We start from the raw sequence: 23,756 nt of genomic DNA on the forward strand, positions 1-23,756 counted from the left end.
AATTGATCTGTCCCTTCCAGTTGTATGGAGACTGCTCAGCTCAGAAATTCAACAACTGATTAAACTTAAATGTTTCCCCTGCAGTTTGTACCAGATGACAAATTTATTTCCATTAAACATTTTCTGAAATTACTTCGTCATGGGACCTGGAGAATCAAGTATCACTTTTCCACCCTAACGTTTGGAAACCTATTTGACATGACCGAAGTAGAAAATATAAGACCGCCAGTTTTTATTTTTTTACCATCACTGATTTCATTTAATAGAAAAGTCTGTGGAAGTTAATAATAAACCTGTAAAAACTTACAGCAGCGCTAACCAACTATTTGAATCAACAAAAAGCATATTTGTGTTTATTGATGGGATATCCTTAAAAGAATATAAAAAAATATCCTTAAGCAAAATAGCCTTGCTTGTCTTGGTCGATTTTTAAGTGCAACAAAAAAACGTGAGTCAAAAAGATGAATATAAACCTGCTTTTATTAAGGAAATGTAATAAAATCCTTTGTACATGAATCTCTCCATCGAGGTTCATTGTGTCCATACATGCAACTCTCATGGCTGAGGTACTGTTACAAATGAACTGGAAAAACTCAAACCAAAGTGGATCTAATGTCGTTATCGGACAATAAACCAGGGTCCATTTGGATTTGCAGTTTGGTCAAAATGATCACCAAATTCACATGCATGTATCTGGAAAAAAAGGATGAGAAAGTTTGATATACTAAACAAATGTAGGCGTACAAGGTTTGTAGCAATGTTTCGGATTTTCCTTCATTTTTTTTTTTATAAAAAGCTCACTTATAGAAACAGACAGATTTTCCATTCAATGCTCTTTCCTCAATGTACAATTCACCAGCTCGCCGTCTGCGTTATGCATCGACATAGAAAGCTCATCACAACCAAAGAAGCTATGGTGTATTGTCATGTACCAAAAGAATGTTGAGATTCACAGCTGCAGATACTGCATTAACACGAGAACAGCTCCTAAGTGTGTACAAAGTGTAAACCATAAGCTCAGTTAAACCATGTGTATATGCCGTTACACAAAAGGGGGCCAGTCTCCCATGTCTAAAAGGATTTTTTTTCTAATTCTTCTGAATTCAAAAGTATGGCACAAAGTGATTAAAAGCCAACCTCATTTCAATAAAAAAACGGTCTTGTTTTAAAAATTGTGGCAGTTAAAACAAATGCGGTCTCACGAAGTTGATTTAAAACAAGCATCTAAGTGAATACAGTCAGTAGTACTTTATGTCCAACAGGCTCTGACCATAACACCACCTAAGTTTCATATCGAGTGAAAACTGGGGCACAATGTTGTGTCGTTTATTGATACTTATCCTTATTGATTGATGCTTGTCCTAAATATTATGACACTGAAAATAGTCTAATAGTAAAACAGGAAAATGACTTTACTTCACTAAATATAACATTTATCCAACTCAAGATTTCACCACAAAAATATGTCTGTAAAAGATTCCAATGACTTAATAACTACTCCAAGATGTTCTGATTGCAAATCATGGCTTTTTTCTTCTTCTTCTTCTTCTTCTTCAAAATAGAAAAATGACCACAGTTCATCTAATTGAAGCAGATTTTTTTGTGTGTGTTTGTTTTCAAGTGAATTAAATTTTGAATTGCATTGCCATGACGCCGAAATGCTCCATAAGGCACCACAAGAGGCAAAGTCCATGTTTCCAGAAGGAAAAGTCCTATTGCGTCATTGCCCTCCGTCAGTGTGACGGGTCTTGCGACCCAAAATGAGCACTTGTTATCTTGTAGGCTTGTGTCCAAGCTGATGAGAAAGAAGGCTGCTGCCTCCAGGTCGCCAGCCTCCAGGTGTCGGGGTCACACAGAGCGGCGGTTTCCATCCAGATGCACCAGTGGGAATTGACACATCTCATCTCTGCAAAGCCAAGACAAGTGCAGAGGAGTAACCACATTTAAATATTTCTGGCCGTCCAGCACAAGTTCCCCCTGCTTCCTTAGGAAGGTTAACTGAAGTATAATTAGTCCAGAGTGTGAATACAAGTTAAGTTAGTTGACGTTGATAAAACGTAATATTGTGAGGTCTCAACCTCACTATGTAAAGTGCCCCGAGATAATGTATGTTATGATTTGGCGCTATACAAATAAAATAAAATAGATTTAAAAAAAAAAAAAAGGTTTAATGAACTATAGGTATTGAAATGTAATCAACAACTGTTTTGTCACAATGACGTGCATCCAAATCAGGGACTTTGTAACCCTCATAATAATTATATTGAAAGACAAAACCAATCACCACAAGTTAATTAGACATACATTAAAGACATACAGCAAGATTACACCATGTACATTTCCTCAAGCTAAAATCAAAAAGAAATAGGTCTCCGAACAATGTAAAAATGCATTTCATTCATTCGTTCATTCATTCATACCAACCACAGTGAAGATGGAAGACGTGACATGTTCTGGCGTCCCCCAAAAGTGGAGCCAGAACATCTCGACCGCCCCCTGCTTGCTGGCTGCAGTATAAGCCATAAGCCCCGCCCCCTCCATATTAGCAGATAGTGCGTTTCTTCCTATAGGTCGCTCAAGTGTCAATTTTTGTCAAATTCTGTCATCAGCACAAGATGAGCACGCACGCACGCACCCGTATCCGGGATATTTTGGCTTCAGTTTTACACAGTGGGAGGAAGTGGATACATCATCCATCTTTCGATTCGTTCGTTGAACGTTCATTGGTTCAAGTCAGAAGCTCTCACAACAACCACAAGACCAACAACAACAGAAGACTTACCCTCTAGATTTTGACACTCTCTGTCCCGTACACGTTGTAGCCTTCACGGTACGTGGCAAAATTCTGGCTGTTCGCCGGAGGGGCTGGCTTAAAGTTCTGAGAGTTCTTTGCCAGCTTCAGCTTTTTGGTTTCTTGCCGTGACTTGTAGCAGAACTCTATCAAAGCCACGGTCATAGCCAGGCCAAGCCCTCCCACCAGAATATAGAAGACTCCTGCCACGTTGCTCAGGCTTAGTGCACTTGTCTTGTCCTGGGGGAGGTAGAGACCACCATTAAGACTTTTTTTTTTGAAACCGGCACTCTGAGGCTGACCTCACACAACATGTACACCCACACTATCATAAATCCTATGTGTACATTCTGCTACACTATGACTAAACTGAAATTGAGGAGATGGCTAATTGCGTCTACGAAACCCTGTGAGGTGCAGTTGCCTGATCTAACCAATTACAAATTGGAACAACTTAAACGTGTCTAATGTCTCCTCTCAAGGTATTTCTACCGTAAAGAGCTGGGAAGGTGAATGTAGAGAGAGCTGCTATCTGTCCTTCGGTATGGTCTCTTTACGAGAACACTTCTAGAGGAAGGCGGTCGTGGTCGTACAGGTCTACAGATTAAACCCTCAATTTACTATCATACTGTGGCTGCTCAACTTCAACACACTGCATTTGTACAATCAAAGTGGCAAGCTGTGGAGGGCGAACTGAACCATTTTGCTGCTATTGAAGCCAAACAGTAATATTGAAATTCATTTATGTGAGTTTTACCATTTGCATTCTAACCCTGTGGGACATTCTATAGGCCTACAGGCAGTAAATCCTACATTTTGTACCCAAGAAATCAGTTGACTGGCCTCTAAACGTATTTAAATGGATTGAAGATGTAAAAAAAAAGGGTTCCTTACTCTGACACTCCATCTATGAGACGTGACTATTAAATGCCATTCGACCACTTTGTGCTCAGATGGTATTTAAAGGTCAGTTTGGACTTTGTCAGAATAAGGATGCCTTTGGGAAACTATAGTCAGTCACGTCAGAGGTAACACGCAGTTTGCATACAAATGAATAAGAACACCAATAAACTAAATTTCAATAGAGGTTTGGACGACTGAATAGCAGTATAATGGTTTCAATTCTATGATTCACCTTTTTAAAATTTCATGGTATGAATAAAAGAATAGTGAGTAATCATGCTGTAATTTTTTTTAACAAATCTTGATTGTCTACATACAGCATTAACAAAGTCATGTCAATGTAATGAATCATGATCATGAGTGTAAATAAATTAAGGCTATGTGTGAAGCAAATCTAGTGTCATTCTGAGGGCAGACAAGCGAGTCCTCAGATCTAGCATGTCGTGGTTAACATGTCTGACAGGATGTATGCTTTAGATGTTTGCATATGAACAGTTGGGTCAAAATGCATTTTGCAATCAGTGTAAAAAGACCTGCAGCGACTGACCTTACTTCCAGAGTCCTTGGTTCCACATTCACCCTTATCGTACCACCATTTGTTTTTCAGCTTGTCTAAGATGCCTTGTTCACTGAGTTTCAATACTGCAAGGTTTACAGGAGTTCTTCACGTGGGAAATAACATAAATAACATTTTATTATGTTATTTTATGTTATTCAACTTTTTTAAACTACTTTATACTGTGCAAAGCGATAGAGTAGGGTCCTGGCCAACACATATCACAGATAGCAAGCAATACTACAGTGTATATATAATATATGACCTTTCATAATCCATGACTACCCTAACATGCCAGACCCCAGCTATATCGCTTTGAGTAATCGGCACACACTGATCACAAGAAGAGGAAAGACTTGAACTTAGATTAAAGCGGCTGCTGCATAGCTTTCACAGAATGAATGGAAATTGGTGAGGGCAGTTTTTCTTTTTTGCTATGTGCAGCCTTTCTGATGTTTAGCAAGGTGAATCTAACAGGAACCCTTTCTTGACTAACAGACAAAACATATCAGTCTAATTTCATTTTTAAATATTAGAGGGTAATGTCTCACAAATTACCCCTTTTAAATCCCAATAACAGTCACCAATGTGTTTCCCCACACTGCAACACGTCGTTTGTACCAACCACGACACCAAAAGGGCTTTTTAAATCCCACTGCACTTTTTAATCCCAAAATTTGACATGATTTTAGATTATTTTACTAATAAAGTTACAGTCAGGAGAGATGTAAAGGTCTAAAGACAATTTTTTAACCAAACCTCCGATGAGGAGAAGTTAGTTTTGGGGGATTTGCTTTGCAAGACATTATGCTCAATTTCCTTGACTGCCTGATTTCTAGGCTGATTTCCTTTCAGAAAAAATGTGTTTGTAATCCAACGTCATCAAATATATTGCATTCACCACTTTGTTTCTTTGTATGTCAGATTGAATACAAGTCATGTTTTCGGATTATCTACACAGAAAAAATTTAACAAAAAACAACAACAACAACAAAAAACATGCATGATGTTAAGTGGAGGATCTGCTGTCCTCTTCTCCAGTCAGAGTTCTCTGAAAGGCGAAGTTGTGATGATTTTGTTTTTCTGAATATTTAAAAAAAACTACCTCACAAAGGAAAGAGATGAAACTAGATGCATTACTTTAAATTATTTAAAAATGTTTCTTGGCAGAGGAGCAAAGAGGAACTTACAACTAAATGGCTCGATTAAGATCCCCCACAAAGTGATCTATTATTCAGACAATGACAAGTTTTGATGCCTAACGTCGGTGCTCTTATGCATTTTAGAGACTCGGAGGATGAATTGCAAACAAAAAATGCTTTCATGCAAAATCCATTTGGGAGCAACAGCTAAAAATCAGCATTTTTTTCCTAGCAATTCTGTTGCAACATGTTGTATTAATCACAGTGTAACACACTGATGTTTCTGTAGATCATAATTAATGTTTATCCACTGACTCATATCTAACTCTCGTGTGTGTTGGTGTCCCGGCGACGTGCAGACAGAGATTATAGATTCAATATAAATTTTGACATCCTGACAGTGCTGCTTCTAGCTGCTCTGACCTTTGACCTCCCTGAACAGATATGAGAAATAGGCACAGAAATTGATGCAGTGTCATATTTATGTTTCACTTATTGCCTTTTAGCCACACCATGACCAATACAGCTCCAATTCCAATGAGTAGTTTTTTTCCCTCTATGTCATTATAAATAAATAAAAGAGACCTATTGTTGTCATATTATTATCAATAACACTGATTGAACTGCAACAATCTGCTGGTCATCAGATAAAGACCCTCACCACCAGGTGGTGGCCATGGACTTTAAAACAACACGGTGAGTTCACTGCTCACCAAACCCTCCCTGACACTGATCTGACCTCGAGACACTAACATGCAGTACTGTCATGTGGGAGGTGGGACTTCAAGACCTGAGAGAACCTAATGGAGCTGACGGAGGAGGAAGTAGAAACAGGTGCGTTAGTGGGAGGGGCTAAGGTGCTAAAAGGCCAAGCTCCAGGTGGGGAAGGCCTCTTTGACTTTCACCCATTGTTTGAGGCACACACGGGGATCTGGGGTGAGAGTCGTGCTGTGCTTTCAGGAGTATTGTGTGGAGCCAGATTGGAAATTCATATCTCTATACTTCTCTTAGGGACACAGCCCTCCTCACTCAAACACACTTTTGATCATTTTAAAGTACCTAAGGTAAGTCATGTTTTTATACTCATGTCAGTGTGCCTTAATGTCTTTTTATTGACTAGGACTATTGTGAGTTGTTTTAAGATGGTATCCCGTAGATGGAAGTGAGGTTCCTCAACTCAATTTGTTGGGTTAATTGTTGTTCTGCTTCAATAGTGATTGATAAGCCTGAGCTGCTTCTGGAGGACACACACACACACACACACACACCTATGCCTGCCAGGGTTGTGAACAAAAAAAATATACGAACTGAACTGTTTACTTAATTAAAGGTCCACAGCAAAGACGCAGTGACCAAGATTTCCAAATGATCCAAGTCACATTATGATGATACATCTGTCAACAAAACTTAGAATGAGCCTCATTTCAGTTCACGCTTATTGAGCATTTACAAGCAGTAGGTGAACATTTAATAAATGGTTTTTTAATGTTTGTTGTACATAACTGTAGTCTTATAAAGATATAGATATAGATCTCATGATTATAATTTAAGCGTATTTTATATAGTTTTTTCCTAGTTTATTGTTGAGTATTTTTTCTGATGTGCATATATTCTGTTCACACTATATATTTGGTTTACAATGTATTTATTCTTTTTTTTTTAAATATTTCCTGGTGTTTAAACTGCATGTTTACTGATTTTAGTTTTTACCAGGCCAACATACACTTTTGCATTTTTGATCTGCGGATGTCCATTGTATTTCTAATTCTTATGGTTGCTCATTACTATAATTAGATGTTTAACAAAGCCTCTTGATGGAAATAAACCCTTTAAACCTTGAATTTGTAGAATTGTAATTCAGTGTCTCATCTGTTTACTTACAGCGGTAGTTCACATATTCTACCTAGGCCTGTCAATTCTGTCCGGTCACTTCTCTCCAGTGACTGATGATGGAGGCGTATTAATCAATTTCAACCAGTAAGACCTTTGATGTACTAACTTTGAAAAAAAAAAAAAGAGTCATGAACTCCGGTGCAGTCAATACAAGACAACATGGGATAAGTCTTACATTTTTGTAGCTTAACAATTCCTAAAGTTTAGGTTTTTTTTGTTGAGGACGTATCAGAGGTGTTGAATCACCTTATACAATATTTCTTATTTGAATATTGATCCAATGATTGCTGTTTTGGATTTAAATCATGGTGCAGCTCTTTCTTTTTATCGTCCACCCCCTGTTGCTGTTTTGAGTCAGTGGGTGAAGAACAAATGAATCTCCTCTCCCTCTGATTTAAGTCACATCAGAACTCCACCTTTCAGTCTGTCTGCAAAACAGGAAAACAGCATCTAAACACACATGACCACACACAAAAAAACTCACATGAACAAACCATACACAGTACTGACTCATGCGCAAATTAAGACATAGATCACAATCTGTATGATGTCAAATTAAACATCACACGCTAGAAACATAAATTACCCACAGTAACATAGATATTTTACATAATCAAGCTTTGATTATTAAAAATACCTGTAAACATGTCGATATGTGACTTTAACAATGAATTAAAAAAACAAATCTTATTTACCATAAGTAGAAAGAGACACTGCTAAATTTGACTTTAGCAATGATGAAATTTCATTGATTTTGTTTTGCTGTGAACGTTATATTTTCTCAGTGGTAGTTACATACAGTATATTTACATGTCGTACTTAAATTACCCCCACGTGCGTTTCTGAAAGTGAAATACAGACAAAGAAAGACGGCAGTCAGATGTGACAGTGTAACGCTGATCATCAACTCTCTTTCTAACAGAGGGATCGAGGCATATTGCCGTGAGAGGAGACGGCGTCTTTGTGTTATTCCACTGGTAGTATCCATATCCTGCTCACTCAGAAATGAATGACTACCGCACATAACAGCAAGGTTTGCCTTGTCTCTTCTCTCACAATGTGCCACGAGTGTTGTGGTCATGAGGCAAGCTGGAGAGCAGAGGCAGAGATGGGTCCGCAGTAGGGCTTTCACTGAGCCCTGGTGTCTGAAACACAAGATCAGGGGCCTCATTTATAGAAAGGTTGCACAACAGATTTGACTGAAAGCCATCCTCATCCATGTCGGTATTTAATGGACACATTGATCTGGCCAAAGGTCCCGGCCCTTCTGCAGAGCCAAGCCTGATGTGCACAGCTCTACAATAGTGAGTAATAGGATATGTAATGCTGGAAAGCATGTGCACATGATGATTTACTGCCTCTTCTTTGTTTTAACTTGACATTTAAGACAAAACTATGAAACTTTTCTTTGAAAATGCAGTGTGCCATTTTCCTCGAGCTGTAACTTGTAACATTGCCTCACTTAAAGCTCTGAATTCATCTTTCTCTTTAGTCGCTGATATTTTTTACACAAACTATAAATTGACTTAAGAATTGCGTTAAAGCAAATGCTACATTCAAATCAAATCCGCTGGTACAAATGGAGCCCCTGGTCATATCTTACACTCTACTACTGCAGGGTTTACCAGGTCAGGGTCGCCATGGAAAGACTTTGACCGGCCTTGGATCAAGACCAACCAAAGATTTCTGTCAGTATTACGCTGGATTTTCGGTGAGAGGGTGTTGGACAAAAAAAAGTTTGGGCCGTTAGTTTTCACTGTCATTAGAATTCTCACGTTTGCCTGTGATGCTTAGTCCCCTCAAGACAACGCTGTTTCCCGTGCCTAACGCCCAGGGGGCAGATTGGAGAGTGAATACATTGTTCAACTTAGAGATACTGATCATATGTTCACCTGAATCCTTCTGGCAGTATTTTGGAAGCCACAGATAGATACCAAGTTTCATGTTGGCCTGTAGATATAGAAAACAGAGGGGAATGCTTGTTTCCATCTTCCATAACCACGGGCCAAAAACACAGACACATCTACTCTGTCACAAGCACAATATTAAAAAACTCCTAATATTCAGTTTTCTGCACTTTTCTCACATTATTTTCTTTTTTCCCCTCCATTAGCCAAGTGAAGGGTTCCCAGTTGATCACACCTTAAAAATTGAAAAAACAAATTATCATTAACCTATTAATATGTATTTGGGCCCGAAGACTACATTCCGTGACGACAGCCTTGCCGATTACTCTGTTCTAGGATACCCGACTTTGGTGACATTGAGGCTGACCTTAGAGTCACCTCCCCCGCTGCCGCACTCTCCCTTGTCGTACCACCATTTGTTTTTCAATTTGTCCAAGAGGCCTTGCTCATTCAGTTTTAACACTGCCAGGTTAACAGCATTTCTTGAAACGATAAAACATAGCTTGTAAGAAAATGAACAGGTCCGTGAGAAATCTAATATAGAATATTAGTAAAGAATAGTGATAAATATCAACGGTTCATCAGGGGAGCACGGAAGGGACAAATTGGTAAAGAATTTCACTGGTGTGGGGAGGGTAAGAAGCATTTTTACAGCAAAGAAAATGTCAAATATTAGAGAGGTGGCATGGAGGGTCACATTGCTTGTAACTGAAGTGTGCGGGATGGGGACATTCTGTCGTCGTTGAATTAGAAATAAGAACATCCAGCATGCGGCTAAACATTCATCACAACTGACAGACCAGCATTTTAACAAGCAAATGAATTAAAGTAATCTTTCAGTGTTGAATTGGAGGCAATGCAAAAGGGTACCACAGAAACCAGGAGGGAGGAGAGGTTGAAGGGGAGAGAGCAAAAATGAACAAGACGGGTGACGGTGCACAACAACATTCAAATGGATTGACTGCAAGTGACTTGTGTACCAAAAGCCTTAAGAGGAAGAAAGAAGCAACACAGGCACAAACCAGATACATAGGACAGAACAGAAAATGGCCGAACACGATCACGTTCAAATAACTCATAATACTGTTCAATCATTGATGCATTGGAGAAAAAAAAACAAAGAATTAAGGAGTGAGGAAGAAGAGAATGACAAAAGGAGGCATCAGGGTAGGTGGAATACTATAACAACATGGAGGATATTGTTATATTATCCCACCCACCTTAATGCAGAGCCTTTGGGTGTGGCCACACCATAGCCCTTAGAGTCGAGGTTCCCGCCCACTTTCATGGTGTCGCACGGCTTCCGCTGCTCTATGTACTCGTTCATAGTGGATTCGAGCAGAAAGGCGAACTTTCCCTTCGACTTTCGTACTCGAGCAACCCCGTCTGGTGTTGTCTTGGCAAACACCGAGGGCTCTGCTGATTTCATGTATGACCACATTTTCTCATAAACTGCTATTTTGGAGCGCTGCATTTGAGGACACAGAGAAGACAGAAACAGTTTAGTAATGTATTCGATGAAACATCGGCAAAGCATGAAAACATTCGAGCTACTGTGGGTTAAAAGCAGTAGTAAGACATTCTTGGGATTAGTGGCTGTCTTACCGAGAGTCTGGTACCACTCTCAGCACGGAGCTAGAGCCCCGAGATGACCAACTTAGCTTAGGGACTGTATGAAAATTATCGACATCTTAAATCTGGATTTATTTATACACTGAAAAAAGGTTTAATTAATAATTTCTTTGCACATTCTCCTTGTCTTACCAAAACCTGCAACAACATCAGCTTCGACTTAACACATTGTATCCCTCTTTTGCTTTATGCTAAGCTAGAACAGTCAACCCCCTGGCCCGGCTCCATACTTAACCCAGAAGGCAGACGAGTGGTATCAACCTCCTGACGCTCAGCAAAAAAGCAAATAAGTGGCGTTCTGGAATTTCAAACTATTCCTTTAGAGCGACTCTGAATCACACAGGGGGAAATAAAACGGCATCTGCCGCCGTGCTTCATGGCCACGTCCCAATTAGTGATGTGACAGAAGGCGTTTGAGGCCATGAGAGCCACTGCTGCGACGCCACTTAGGAGCAACATGCTTGGACATTTCTGCACACGGAGGGCAGTGCACGCACGGTTCTCTGTCCCCTGTAACTCCGAGTGGATCCACCCTTTAAATGCAAACGGCGCAGCAGAGGTCGTGGGCCGTTTGCCAGCAGCCTGAAGTCTGACGATGTGGCAGCTCAGCAGAAGCAAACTGCAGACCATGTTTGGTATCGATATTAACAGACAGCCCTGACCTAGTCCTCCTCCTTCTCCTCCTCCTCCTCAGTTTGAGCCCCGACAAGCAGCTCACAGCTGGAGTCAGTCGTCATGGTTTGATTTTTATTGATATCAAATCAATCCTTTTAAAAACCCTCGTTATCGGTGCACCTGATTTGACTCTGGCACTCATTTCAGCTGTTTCTTCATTCAGCTTTTAGTGTCAAACGGTGCATTTACAATGACGCTCCAACAACTTGATATACCGCAGTGAGTGAGCGAAGACACAAATATCTCACCGTCGGTTCTCAACAGAATATTTTAATGCAAAGACGTCATTCACATTCCACCATTGATGCAACCAGAACCTAACTTTTCATGGCCAGTGGCTTAGTGAGGAACGTCTCCCATTATATTTATAGAGGTTGTGTCATACTTGTATTGTCTGTATTTTCTTACTTGCATACATATAGTTTGGGATTTTAGAGATTATTATTTGCTAAAACTTTATACATTACGTTATTTGTTATATTACATTTGTATATGTGAGAGAATATGGTGGAAAGTTCAACAAATCTATATTATATATCAGTCATAGTAGTAAAAGCAACCTCCCTAGTCATTGTTATACATAATATAAACATTTTAGATTTTTACTAAAACTTGTTGTCCCATTATTATTAAAAATATATGTAAAAAATAACATACTGAAATCATGAGTGATCAGGCACTAATTATTTCAGTCCTCTGTTCTCTCATGAATCCATATGATAATAAGCCTTATACCAGTTCAGATAGACTTTGTTATTTTGTTGTTTGACCGTGTGTATGCAGTTCATCCTGTATTGTCTTTAGCACGTTTGACCTGCTCACTCCGGGCCTGACAGCTTCACCTCTGTGGCCCAGTCCGCTGCCAGCTGGAGCAGATACAGACGTGCACAGCGTCGCCCTGCGCTGACACTCAGTACGCGGCTAAAAATGGCCAGCGAGAGGCTGATCGCCGGCCCCCAGGGAGCCGGAGTACACAGCTGTCTACAATAGAGGGGGAAACAATTCAAGAGTCCGCATTTAACTAAGCTAATGTGACCTTCTGTTCTGAGTTTTGGAAATGGAAAGGCCTTTTAGAGGGAACTTTGGGCTGGAACCTTTCACATTTTCACATGTATTCAAGGGGCTTCTTGTCAGGATCATGTTAACCGCATGACAGCCAGGTTCATCATCTGACAAACAGGAAGTAGAAAAGTGTGAACAAACATCTGATGCCAGAGCTCCCAAACTCTGGAGCAAGCCCTCAAAGAAAATTAGATTATCTGTTTGATTTATATAACATTTTATCTTTTTGTCTTTTTTTAATCTATTTGTCATTTAGTTATTTAGTTTAGTTACAGTTGTAACAGGGACTGGAATATGTTCCTGAGTATTATTGATGTGTGGCGTGTTTAATTATTTGAGCTGTCCTTGATCACTGGACACTGTTGCAGGCATTTACTTGGTTATTTATAGCATTTAATATAGAGGAATCAAGTCTGTGTATCCAGTTTTACCCAGATTGTGTGTTCAGCAGCTGAGTGAGTCAGTCCCACAACACGTCTGGTGGGTGAAAGTAAAAGAAAACATCGGAGTGAACTGACAAACTATGTCAGCTCAGTGTACCGCAACATAAATAATTCACCGCAGATGTAATGGATTGTGGGTCTCGGGCTAATGTATGAATCATTCTTGACATATGCACGATTTCAGTTCAGTTGAGTGTTCATGTAAACACTCCTAACATGACAATAATGGCTGATGACAGGCAGGAACACGGTGTGAAAACAGCAATTCTTTTCTGGGCTACATGGAGATTCATGTTTGTCGGGGGCCGGTTGATCGCCAGTGTTGAAACCCGTGAAACCCCTCATGCTGTCAGACTGATACGTCCACTGAGAAATCTACTACTGCGGCCGTGGCTTAACAAAGACAAACAATTCAACCAATTATTCTTCATTGATGACTGGTGTATCGGCAACAATAAACGGACTGACCGACAGGACATATCCTCTTGCCAGTGAGGAATGTTTCAGAATTTGTGACTGAACCTTGACTGAATCAATTCTGGAAACCCACTGGTCTATACTGAGATTCATCTGGTAACCAACTGGTCTATACTGAGATTCCTCCGGGTTCCAGTTCATCTGTCAGCACGGCCTGCCTCTGTCATGTTGTCTGCCCAGAACAGAAACGACAGACTTTACAATGCATGTGCATTCGCTTTGGTGTTTTATTTTTATCTGCATGCAATTCTTACTTAGATGCATGGTGACGTATGTATTTCAAATATCATTTACTGTATGTTCACCATGAGTGGAAAGGAATTAATTAAAGTTCTTAACAATTCATGTCTCTTTTTGCGGCACCGCACTAATCAAAATCAACCCATGACACATTTTAATGTCGTGAAAGAATACACTTCCTACAACAAATTTATTTTACTACACTGATGCAATCTTTTCTCCACTCAGTCTTTTTCCAAACGCTGACAATCTCCTGACTATAAATCCAACATTATTCATTGTACTGTAGGTATAACACAAAACCAAACGCAGCAGTTTCAGCAGCTTATTGAAAATGATTCATGTATCAAAAACTTTACCGTAATCAGAAGCAAGTGAAGGTTGAGGAAACATTATTTGCAACAATCCATTGCATAATAATCACTATATGTTACATATTTCTTTTGAAGGAATAGTTTGATGTATGGGGTTTCAGCCTATTTGCCTTTTTCGCTGAGCGTTACATGAGAGGATACCACCATGTCTGTTTGATCAACATGAAGATGGAGCCAGAAGACGATTATCTTAGCTGAACATAAAGATTGGGATCTCTGTCCAGATACATTTAATAAATATATCAGCCCACTAAACATCTACAGGTGTCCAATAAACATTATGTGCATTTAAACAAAGTGAGACTGGCAAACAGGTCCAACAAACTTATGTGTCCCTTCTACTACCACATCTGTTGCATGTCCCTCGAGTCCTAACCACAGAGTCTACTCTCGGATATGTTCTACTCTGCGCTATGTTCTACTCTCCGTTGTGTGATGATCGGTGGCAACTGACGACTCTACTGCTGCAGTTTGACGGATTCTCCTTCTCTGTGACTTTTTGCCTTTTCTCCTGAAAGCTATGCATAATGAAATGACCTCTGCCGAGGATGTTATGATTGGATTGTCTGTCTGTTCATCTGTTAGTTATTTAAGCAGGATTATGCAATAAGATACAGACGGATTTGCTCTTAATTTTGATCAATTGTCGGGGCCATGGCAACAGGCGATTCAATTTTGGGAGATCTGTATCTGGATACAGTATACACCATTGCGAGATACAGCCAAACTTGACCTTTTTAGTCTTATGTTTATAAATATGCAACATTTTGAAAATATGGAGGTCAGATGGAGGTGGGAATGCAAGTTTTGGGTGAAGCACCATATAGGTGGGGGATTGCTCAGCTTATGCAAGCGTTATATAGAACGTGAAAGTACATCTAGCAGAAGCATATTGTTTCAGCATTTTAGCATTAGCCGTTTATAAATCTCAGCGGAGTGTAAGATGGTTTTAAAAATCCCTGGGGGTTGAGGCCGGGTCTTAAACCAACACACTCTACCATCTTGATCACTCCCAAATCTAAAGTCAAATGTCTCCCACACCAAGAGAATCCCACCGAGAGGAGGATTTAAAATAGGCACAGCTCAGAGCTGGAAATTGGATGTGAATGAGATTTATATTTCCAAGGACAGCTTCTTTGAGATTACAGGTTTTTTGACAGAGGCCCACAAATTGGCGCTATAATGACGTCTTGTACAGTAGTTGTTCTTGTAGGTGTTTTTTTTCTAGCCATCAAGTTTCAAACACGTATAGAACAAGCCTGACAATCAAATAGGACTGTCATTTCCTTCCATGCCATTCTTTACGAATTGCTAGACAAATCAGAGATGTGGCCAGAAATCCAGAGACCAAGACAGGTCTATAACTTCACAATGTAATACACAATTAAAAGTAATCACCTTATTAAAGACATAAAGACTAACACAACACCTCCTTTTCTAAAGGGCCAACACAACATGATGTGGAGTGTTTTTTAAAAATCTTAATCTGTTTTAACGTCTCAGATGGTTAAACACTGTGCGACCTTACGTATTTGCACACCTTGCTTCGGGAACACTTTTCTGACGATAGAAATGAATCGAAACGTAACTGGAGGTGCAATGGGGCTGATCAGTTTGGTTTATGGTTGGATGAGGAGCCTAATTGTCCTAGTTGCATAGCAGAGTTATGCCCGTTGCTGAAAGGTGCACAACAGGAAAAGAAAAAAAATCATTTAAATTTGATCGAGAGACCCAAAGTTAATGTTGTGGACAAAGTGGATTTGCAAGCAGGCTGATAACAGGCCTTCCCTCCCAATCCTACGACCGTTATTTGGATTTGTGGTGATCAAAGTAGGAACGTTGTTCTGCTCTAACACATGAGAAATACAATTTATCTTCACCACCATCCCAAAGCAATGTCTTTTAAATCAAAAATGCCTGCACATATTTCTATTGGAACTGTTCACTCCTTCAGTAATACTTACTTCCTGTATTATAAAACACTGATTGTGATGATGTGCTGAATTAATCAAGCGCAGTTGGAAGTATTAGTACTATGCCAGTGCTGTATCAGGGGGATTGCAATTGTAGACATTATGTTATTGATTATACATTAAATTTATTACCTGGCAGGTAATAAATCAAAATCCACAGGAAGGCTCCTGAGACTTACTCAGCTCTGTGCTTTTGGCGAACATTAACTACTGTTAGAGCGGCTCTCGTTATGCACTGCAGCGACAGCATGGGTGTCAGCGATTTGAGACACTCACCCTAAAGAACTCTTTAGTGGAGCCTGAGTCTAACGTCCCGTAGGCAATCTCCGTCTGCTTGGCCAGGTCCTCAGCGCTCTCAATCGGAGAGACCATCCTCTCCACGGTGAGGAAGGCGGCCAGGTTGGCCGTGTAGGAGGAGATGATGATGAGGGTGAAGAACCACCACACTCCTCCGACGATACGCCCGGACAGAGACCTGGGAGGAGGAAATAAAGCAGAGAGACATGAGAGCAGCGTGCTCCAATCTACATGAGGAGGCGAAAGAGGATCATTTTCCAGTGTCTGACACATTATCAGAGAACCACAATATTATCCGCATGCCCCTGGTGCTCCATTCGATCACATATATTCATAAATTAAGTATTAATACCTCAATACATCAGTTTTTTACAGCTGGTTAAATCTTAAAAAATGATAATAAGCCTCATTACCTCATTATAACTGTGTCCACTGTGTAGTTCAGGAGCTAATTTACATGAGAAAGCCAAACAACAATAGCCTAAATCCAGCAGCTTGCAGACTCCTGCTGGACCTGTGCTGCTCCAGAATCCGTACAAGAGAACTTGGGTTGATTCCAGAGACTGCAGAGTTCTGCTATACTGTGTATATTTCCTGTCTTCAGTGAAATAAACCAGGCCCTGATCTCCACATTAACGTTGCCAAGTAACTGTAAGCAGTTTCTTGTGCCAGATAGTTTATCTACTTGTGGTCTCTGCTGCAGCCAATGTTTGATGTTGGACTGCAGGCATTTGTTAGTGTTTGATCTAGATATTCTGTTGTGAGATGTAACACTCTCCACCACAAATTTAGACCACAGGGAATACAACGTTTCTGAAGTCAAAGTAGCACACGACTCGGCCTGATGAGCCGAACCACTCTGTCACATACACTTGCACGCTGCTCGCTCGATTCTTCACAGTTTTCACAACGGCGTAAAGGCTTCGACCTCAGATGTGTGCATGGCGGTTCAGCCCCAACATGCGCCGATATGAAAACTTTTATTTTATAGAATAAACAACGCAGAAAAGATGTGTTTATATATTCATGTTTACATTATCTGTAAATACATTGTTTCTTTTCTTTATTCAAGTTCTATGTATTTGGTTGTATTTGTGTTTTCTTTATTTTATATATCTTTAATTAAGTTTATGGTTAAACTGTAAAATATCAAGCCTCAAATACAATCATTGCTAATTTATTCTCTCTCTCTCTCTTTATATATATATATATATACACATACACACACATCTGTGTGTGTTAAGGTTAGTTTATAACACTTGAGCGTGTCAACACAGATGGTGTGATTAAGGTATGGAAATCAGAAAATGCACTTCTTTTAACATTTCCGCTGATTAATTTTTAACACAATTTCACATTTCAGCTTTCCAGAGGCTGCTTCCTCTGTGCTTCTTCATAGATCTCACTCAAGTGATGCTCAACTACAGACCTGGGAACGTGATCTTGTATCTAGCCTTTGGCATCAAATCTATAACTGTCAGATGCAGCAATAATCGTTCTCTAAATTGTGGGAATTAGAGGCTGTCAGTCAACTTCACACTGCTTGAGTGGATTATAGGGTTTTCCCCAGTGGCACATCATTAACCACTACATTCAAAATTAATTTAATCCAAAATCTTCTCCATTGAGGTTTTTTTGGCATTGGTCTTCAACCAGCTTCTCCTTGAAATCCCCACAAGAAAGTGTACCAGAGGTGGGAATCCTCGAAGAACAGGTCAGGAGCGCCACATCGGCGATGAGTCAAGAGATGGACAGATGAACGAATAGAGGGGATGGCTGGATGCAGTTATGGTCCCGATGATGTTTTTTTTCCACACAAAATACATTATATGCACCAAGTTGATGACCGTAAAATGGGACATGCAGCAAAAACACGGTAGCCCTCCAAGAGTCATGAGGAGTGCAAGCAGCTACTTTGAATGAAATGTAATGACCCTGTGCATTTTACAGCCCTCAGCATGGTGGATATAAGTTATTTTGTGGATGCAAAGCATCACTGCCAGCATGCAGCGTTAAAATAAGAACAACAAAAACTAAACAAATGGATGTACAGTAACGTGAGGTGTGTTTATGGGAGAAAAGTGCAGTGAAGTGAAGCATGAGGGTAGATGGACAGCGGGATTACCAACGCTCAAAATAACCTATATGCACCATGGCAGGATGGAGATGAATGTTCGGGACTATAAAATGCAGAGAGATGATGAGGACAACTGAGAGTTGGTGAAGAACGAACACAACGACCAACCTTGGTGAGATATCGCATCCTTGCTGCATGAAGGCACCCAGCGAGAACCACAGGCTATTAAAAATCCCAAAGTCGTTTGGTGGGTCTGGGGGGCTCTGAGGGTCTTTGGCCTCATCATTCTCGTCCAGATGCCACTCATACGGGCTGAACCGGCTCACCAGGAAGAGCACCACACTCACGCCGATATAGGCGAAAACTATACACATCCAAATCTCATAGGCCAGTGGGTCCAGGAAGGAAAACACCCCAGGCTTGGACTTTTGAGGCTTCTTTATCATAATGGAGATGCCCAGGCTCATGAAGGGCTTAGAGAAGTCTATTACTTCTTCCCGTACCAGCGTTATAGTTAGAGGAGCCACGGCTATGTCAGCTCTCTGCGGAAAGGGGAACAGGCACAGAGGTTAGAAAATTGCACAGAAGAAATTACAAGCAATGTGTTAATTAATTATCTAATAAAGGAAATAATGATAAACCTGAAGTCAAACCAATAACCCATCATATTTAAACAGTAAATCACACCGTCTTAGAATACATGGCCAAGCACTCAGCTTTAAAGTGAATTCATGGAATGAATGGATTGGGAAAATTCAGCTGCTTAAAATTTACTGAGGAACAGACCTGTGATAACGTCAGTGAGAGCGACGCTGCCATTTGAAAATGAGTCACTCAGCATTTGCGTAGGCTAAATGTCTTTGTCTCCATCCAAATCTCCTCCATGAATCAAGCGGAGGGTTGGAAGAGAGAGGGGGGGGGGGGTGTAAGGGAGTCCAAGAAATGTGTATCAGCCTGTTGGATTCACTTCAATCAGATCCTCTTCAACGCCCGACAGGCTCATTGATAAGTATCTCACAGCATGTGACAAATGTTTGCAGCGGTATTGTAACTTAACATAGAAATATTTAACCCAGATGATTCATATATTAGATTAGGAGGGGTCACGATGGAATGCAGCTGCTATTATTTATTCTTGTACGAGGCCATTTACATATGAAATGGCTAATCAATGGCAATACAGATTGGTTGTCGACGCAGACACACAGCTGAGGACTTGTCATGGCCACTTCACTACTGCAGAGGGTCTCAGCTATTGATACCGGTGCAACCGCAGGAACCTCAGCTGTTAAGACTGAGGAATCTGCACTGAAGCACCGTTTGCATGCAGATTTGTTGATTTTTCAACATTATTCATTCAGCCGCTGAGGTCTCATAAAATATGCAAACCATCTCGTTGCACTAGCACTCGAGTGCGTGAGCCACAAGACGGAGGATAAAACCAGTCAAGGTAATTTTACAGTTGAATATGTGCTTTCCAAAACTTACACGTACACTTCAACCAAATATAAAATATATAAACATTTCTGTTTCAGAAAGGGGGGGGGTAATCTCTGAATGATCAGTTTACCGAAGACAACAGCTTTCACAATTAACAGATCACCTTCACTTGGTCGACAATAAGAGACTGATACAATTGTATTCATGCAAATCAAACACATGGCATCATCTGCTATTAACACTATCACCATACAGTATGTTTGGTTTGGTTCTTAGAATAGACTGAAAACCCATCTTCTGTTCAAAATGCTATACTTTTTGACCAAATGTGAGGGTTAAATGGGGCAGTAAGCGATTTTGGAGAGTCGATGACTTAACTGCTCGAACCTGCAGCCTCCGGTATGGGAGACCGACCGACAACTAGCAGACCGTGATGAAATATATTGCTGATTTTTACGAAAAATGTATTGTTTTAAAATCGCTTACTGCCCCTTTAAGTAGCAGGTGAAAGCCTGATGAAAGCTGTACAGTTAACCACGTCCCCCTTATCAGCAACACAGGCAGACTGGCACTTACCCCATAAACCAGTTCCCCCACCATCCCGTTCCACGTCTTGGTCTCTGGATCTCTGGCGCCGTACTTCCCATCCGGCACCACTGACAGCTTATATCTTATCCCCACATGTTTTGCAATTTCAGAAGCTAAATCCACACAGTAGCCTTCATATCTGTCATTCCCATCCATCTGCATATAGTTTTTCTTGTACATCACATATGGAGCTTCCTGTTAAGTAGACATAATTTTGAGTTCACAGTGAAGAATGCACACATCCACAGTGGCCCGACCTCGCGGGTCGTGGGCCTTGGTTGGTACTGTAGCATGCACTCATGCGGGGACGACACACAAAACACGTGGGGGATTATAAAAAGACAAACAGAGCAGAGGTTAAACTCATCCACACAGCATCAGTTACAGGCATGTTGCTGTGGGACTTGACAGACTTTAAAAGCGGGCCACTGCTGGAGTAAAGAGGCCGACTGGGCCGGCAGGAGGACTAACGCATCTAACACATAGAAAAGGAGGCAAAGCAGGACACCAGGGCTCCCTCATGCTGTCCTCGTCCAAACGCTAAATCTAAATCTGTGGAAAATGGGCGACAGACAGGCGGGTGGTAGGGGGATGCATGTGCTTTGAATCAGCGTCGCACGAGGGGAAGGACAAGTCGAATGGAGCACTGTTCCAGTTCATAAAGTAAACGTCAGTGACAGTACAGAGATTAAAGAGATCCGAAACATGGACAGCAAAAACTGTAGGTGCAAAAAAATGTCTGGCCAGATAAAGACGGATTCAGTTTGGTTTTCTTTTGTTCTTTCACGACAATAAAATAATCTGCTTGATTACGTTGTTTGACTCATTCACATCACCTCTGCGCTTTGGATTTAATTATGAAATATATGTTGTACTGTATTTCCATCAACGTTTTAAAACATGTTTGACATTTCCTTTAGCAATGGTGATTTGGTTCGTCATACGGCAAGTACATGTTTTTCAGAGGTTAGTTGACCCACAATAGAGGTCGTCCTCAGAGGAGACTGTTGCTGTACGTGTTGCTTTAACAATATCCAACATTCATCATGTTAAAACTAGGCCTTCTTTACCCTCTCCTCTACTGTGAAGTCACGTACAATGTTATAAAAGATAAAATGAAAATGTTCACAACCGGTAATAACAATAATAATAATAAGGATGGACTTTCATTCTATTAACATTTTCTTTAAAGTAACAGAACACAAGAAAATCAAGATGAAGCGAATGAGATGACTGTGATGCATCTAAAATAACTGTTGTCTCTGATCAAATCAAAGGCATGCCTGGCAGTGAGAAAACAATGCAATGACACAACTCTTCTGTGTTTCTTCCCCTCACTCTGTTTAGCGTTGTATGCCTAGTCTGGCCATGAGGATAATGAGTTTCTAAACATTGAAATGAGAATGTGTGACTATAACATTCTGAATTTGTCTAAGATGAAAACATAATAGGCAAAGTCAGAAGGAGCGGGTGGCCGAGGTTTTAAATGTAAGATAAGGAGCACCTTATTTTACATTTAAAATGGCTGATGATTTCTAACCTGAAACTACTGTCTGTGACTAGTCTGACTAGAGCTGTGTCTTAACCTGGGCCTGATTTACTGGGAGCACTGGTTTTAGATAAATCTTTACATTACAACTCAGTGCCAAACTTTTAGGTAATGTGCGGGAAATTTGAACTAATGGCATAAACAGCCAGAGGTGGCAGCCTTTGGTTGTTTATGTCCCTCCTCTGTGTGCAGATCATTTCATGTCTCCGTGCAGTGAGACACAACTGACTCGACTCTCTGTCCCCAGTGTCACTGACATTTTACTTGATGAGAGGGAAACATGTTTACTTACGTATGCACTGAATGTGAATATCATGGTGTCTATCGCTACAGTTATCATTACCAAAGCCGTTATTGTGACGTCACTACTACAACAGCCCACTGTAATATAAAAAAACTAAAATGCTTTGGCACCCACACGGATACAGTTGAAACACTCTTCGTGAATCGACTGTTTCAACATGTAGTGAGTGGATGGAAAGCAACTGAAAATAAAAAAATTCTACCCTCCCAGGACAGATTGCAACAAAGGACACCTTGACCTTGAGTGGCAGAAAATCTTAAGGTGAAACATTTAAAACCTGCTTGAGAGTGTACCATAATAGTAGTGACCACAATTGTTCGGTTTTCCACAGAAGAGGACTCGTTGGTGACCTGTTGATCCATTATATATACAAATTTCTCATACTCATTCCAGTAGCCGATCTGAAAATGACACAAAGGTTCACAGTTATTACAAGAAGAGGAAAGAGATTGTTGTTGTTTTTTACAGTAGAGCCTCCAAGTTCAGGTGAGTTGGTTGGTTCTATCTGTACTGACGTACAACATATGAAAAAAAGGAATAAAATAAAAGAGGCTTGTAGTGGTGTGTCTCACTTCACCCGAGCTGCACTTCAGCAGAGTAGGAGTAATCTATTCCTGGCTCGGCAAATTTTCTCTTACATAACAGGAAAGCAGCAACAGCCGAGAACTCTGAAGACTGATCAAAAATGATCCCGGTAGCTGCATTATGTTTATTTCTGTTACACACTGATGTGTTCGACCGAGAAGAAATCCACGCCTGTAACGTAACACAGCACAGCACTCACTGTTGTCACTGCGGATTGTCTCACCCTGAGTTTGGCTCTAAGGCCCGGTTGTGATCTATGATCTGCGGGCTGAGCTATCCGGACAGTATGGGGCCACTTCCTTTTGGCGCCTGTCTCTGTCAGAGGTCAGGGGCGTTGAAGCTGGTCAAGCCACGCTGCCAATATTGTGGGTCTGTGTATGTGTATTCAAGCAGCGTTGTTTTTTGCCGTTGGTCTCTCAGATTAGACAAAGATGAATGACAGCCGAGAAGTGGGGACACTGAGACCGCCCCCTTTATCTGCAGATTCATCGATGTATTAGAGTCCAGCTCAAATAGGAAACTGAATCCTTTTTGACGCTGTTATGCTAACTGTATTTATTTATTTTTATTACTCAACGGATGATGACACAGAAATGACCTTTCCACGTCCAACCTCAGGCTCGATGTATACGTTTGTGAACAGACTTGCTCTCATAACTGGGCTTCACAAGCAAGACGATGAAGGACCGAATCATTCAGCATCCAAACTGACAGACTTTGACAAGTGCTACAGCTGTCAAGCCAACTAGCAAAATTACTGTTCCGAGCAAGTGCACATCTCCCCCGGTGAATGTTTTCCGGTTTGTTTTAATAAGCGAAGGCACAAGACAAGACCTGTGTCAGTGCCT

At 40.6% G+C, this 23,756-nt stretch overlaps 1 protein-coding gene across 5 annotated transcripts in view; it reads right to left on the bottom strand.

The window, feature by feature from the left end:
- Window positions 1-462: 462 nt before the first annotated feature.
- The window catches only part of LOC118301639 (glutamate receptor 3), a 61,988-nt gene continuing 38,694 nt past the window's right edge, over window positions 463-23,756 (bottom strand). The window contains exons 9-16 of one of the 5 annotated variants that reach the window (XM_047330525.1): window positions 22,617-22,724; window positions 20,459-20,665; window positions 18,611-18,984; window positions 16,345-16,543; window positions 10,413-10,660; window positions 9,560-9,674; window positions 2,783-3,031; window positions 463-1,906 (exon numbers count right to left, since the gene is read on the bottom strand). In XM_047330525.1, coding sequence (XP_047186481.1) covers window positions 2,786-3,031; window positions 9,560-9,674; window positions 10,413-10,660; window positions 16,345-16,543; window positions 18,611-18,984; window positions 20,459-20,665; window positions 22,617-22,724 — 1,497 coding nt within the window. In that variant the 3' untranslated portion in view covers window positions 463-1,906; window positions 2,783-2,785. Of the gene's footprint in view, window positions 1,907-2,782; window positions 3,032-4,179; window positions 4,357-4,764; window positions 8,431-9,559; window positions 9,675-10,412; window positions 10,661-16,344; window positions 16,544-18,610; window positions 18,985-20,458; window positions 20,666-22,616; window positions 22,725-23,756 lie in introns of those variants that run through there. The other 4 variants (XM_047330526.1, XR_007030417.1, XM_047330527.1 and 1 more) reach the window with 4 other exon arrangements.

The sequence above is a fragment of the Scophthalmus maximus genome, chromosome 2 (genome assembly GCF_022379125.1).
Source record: "Scophthalmus maximus strain ysfricsl-2021 chromosome 2, ASM2237912v1, whole genome shotgun sequence".
NCBI classification, from domain to species: domain Eukaryota; kingdom Metazoa; phylum Chordata; class Actinopteri; order Pleuronectiformes; family Scophthalmidae; genus Scophthalmus; species Scophthalmus maximus.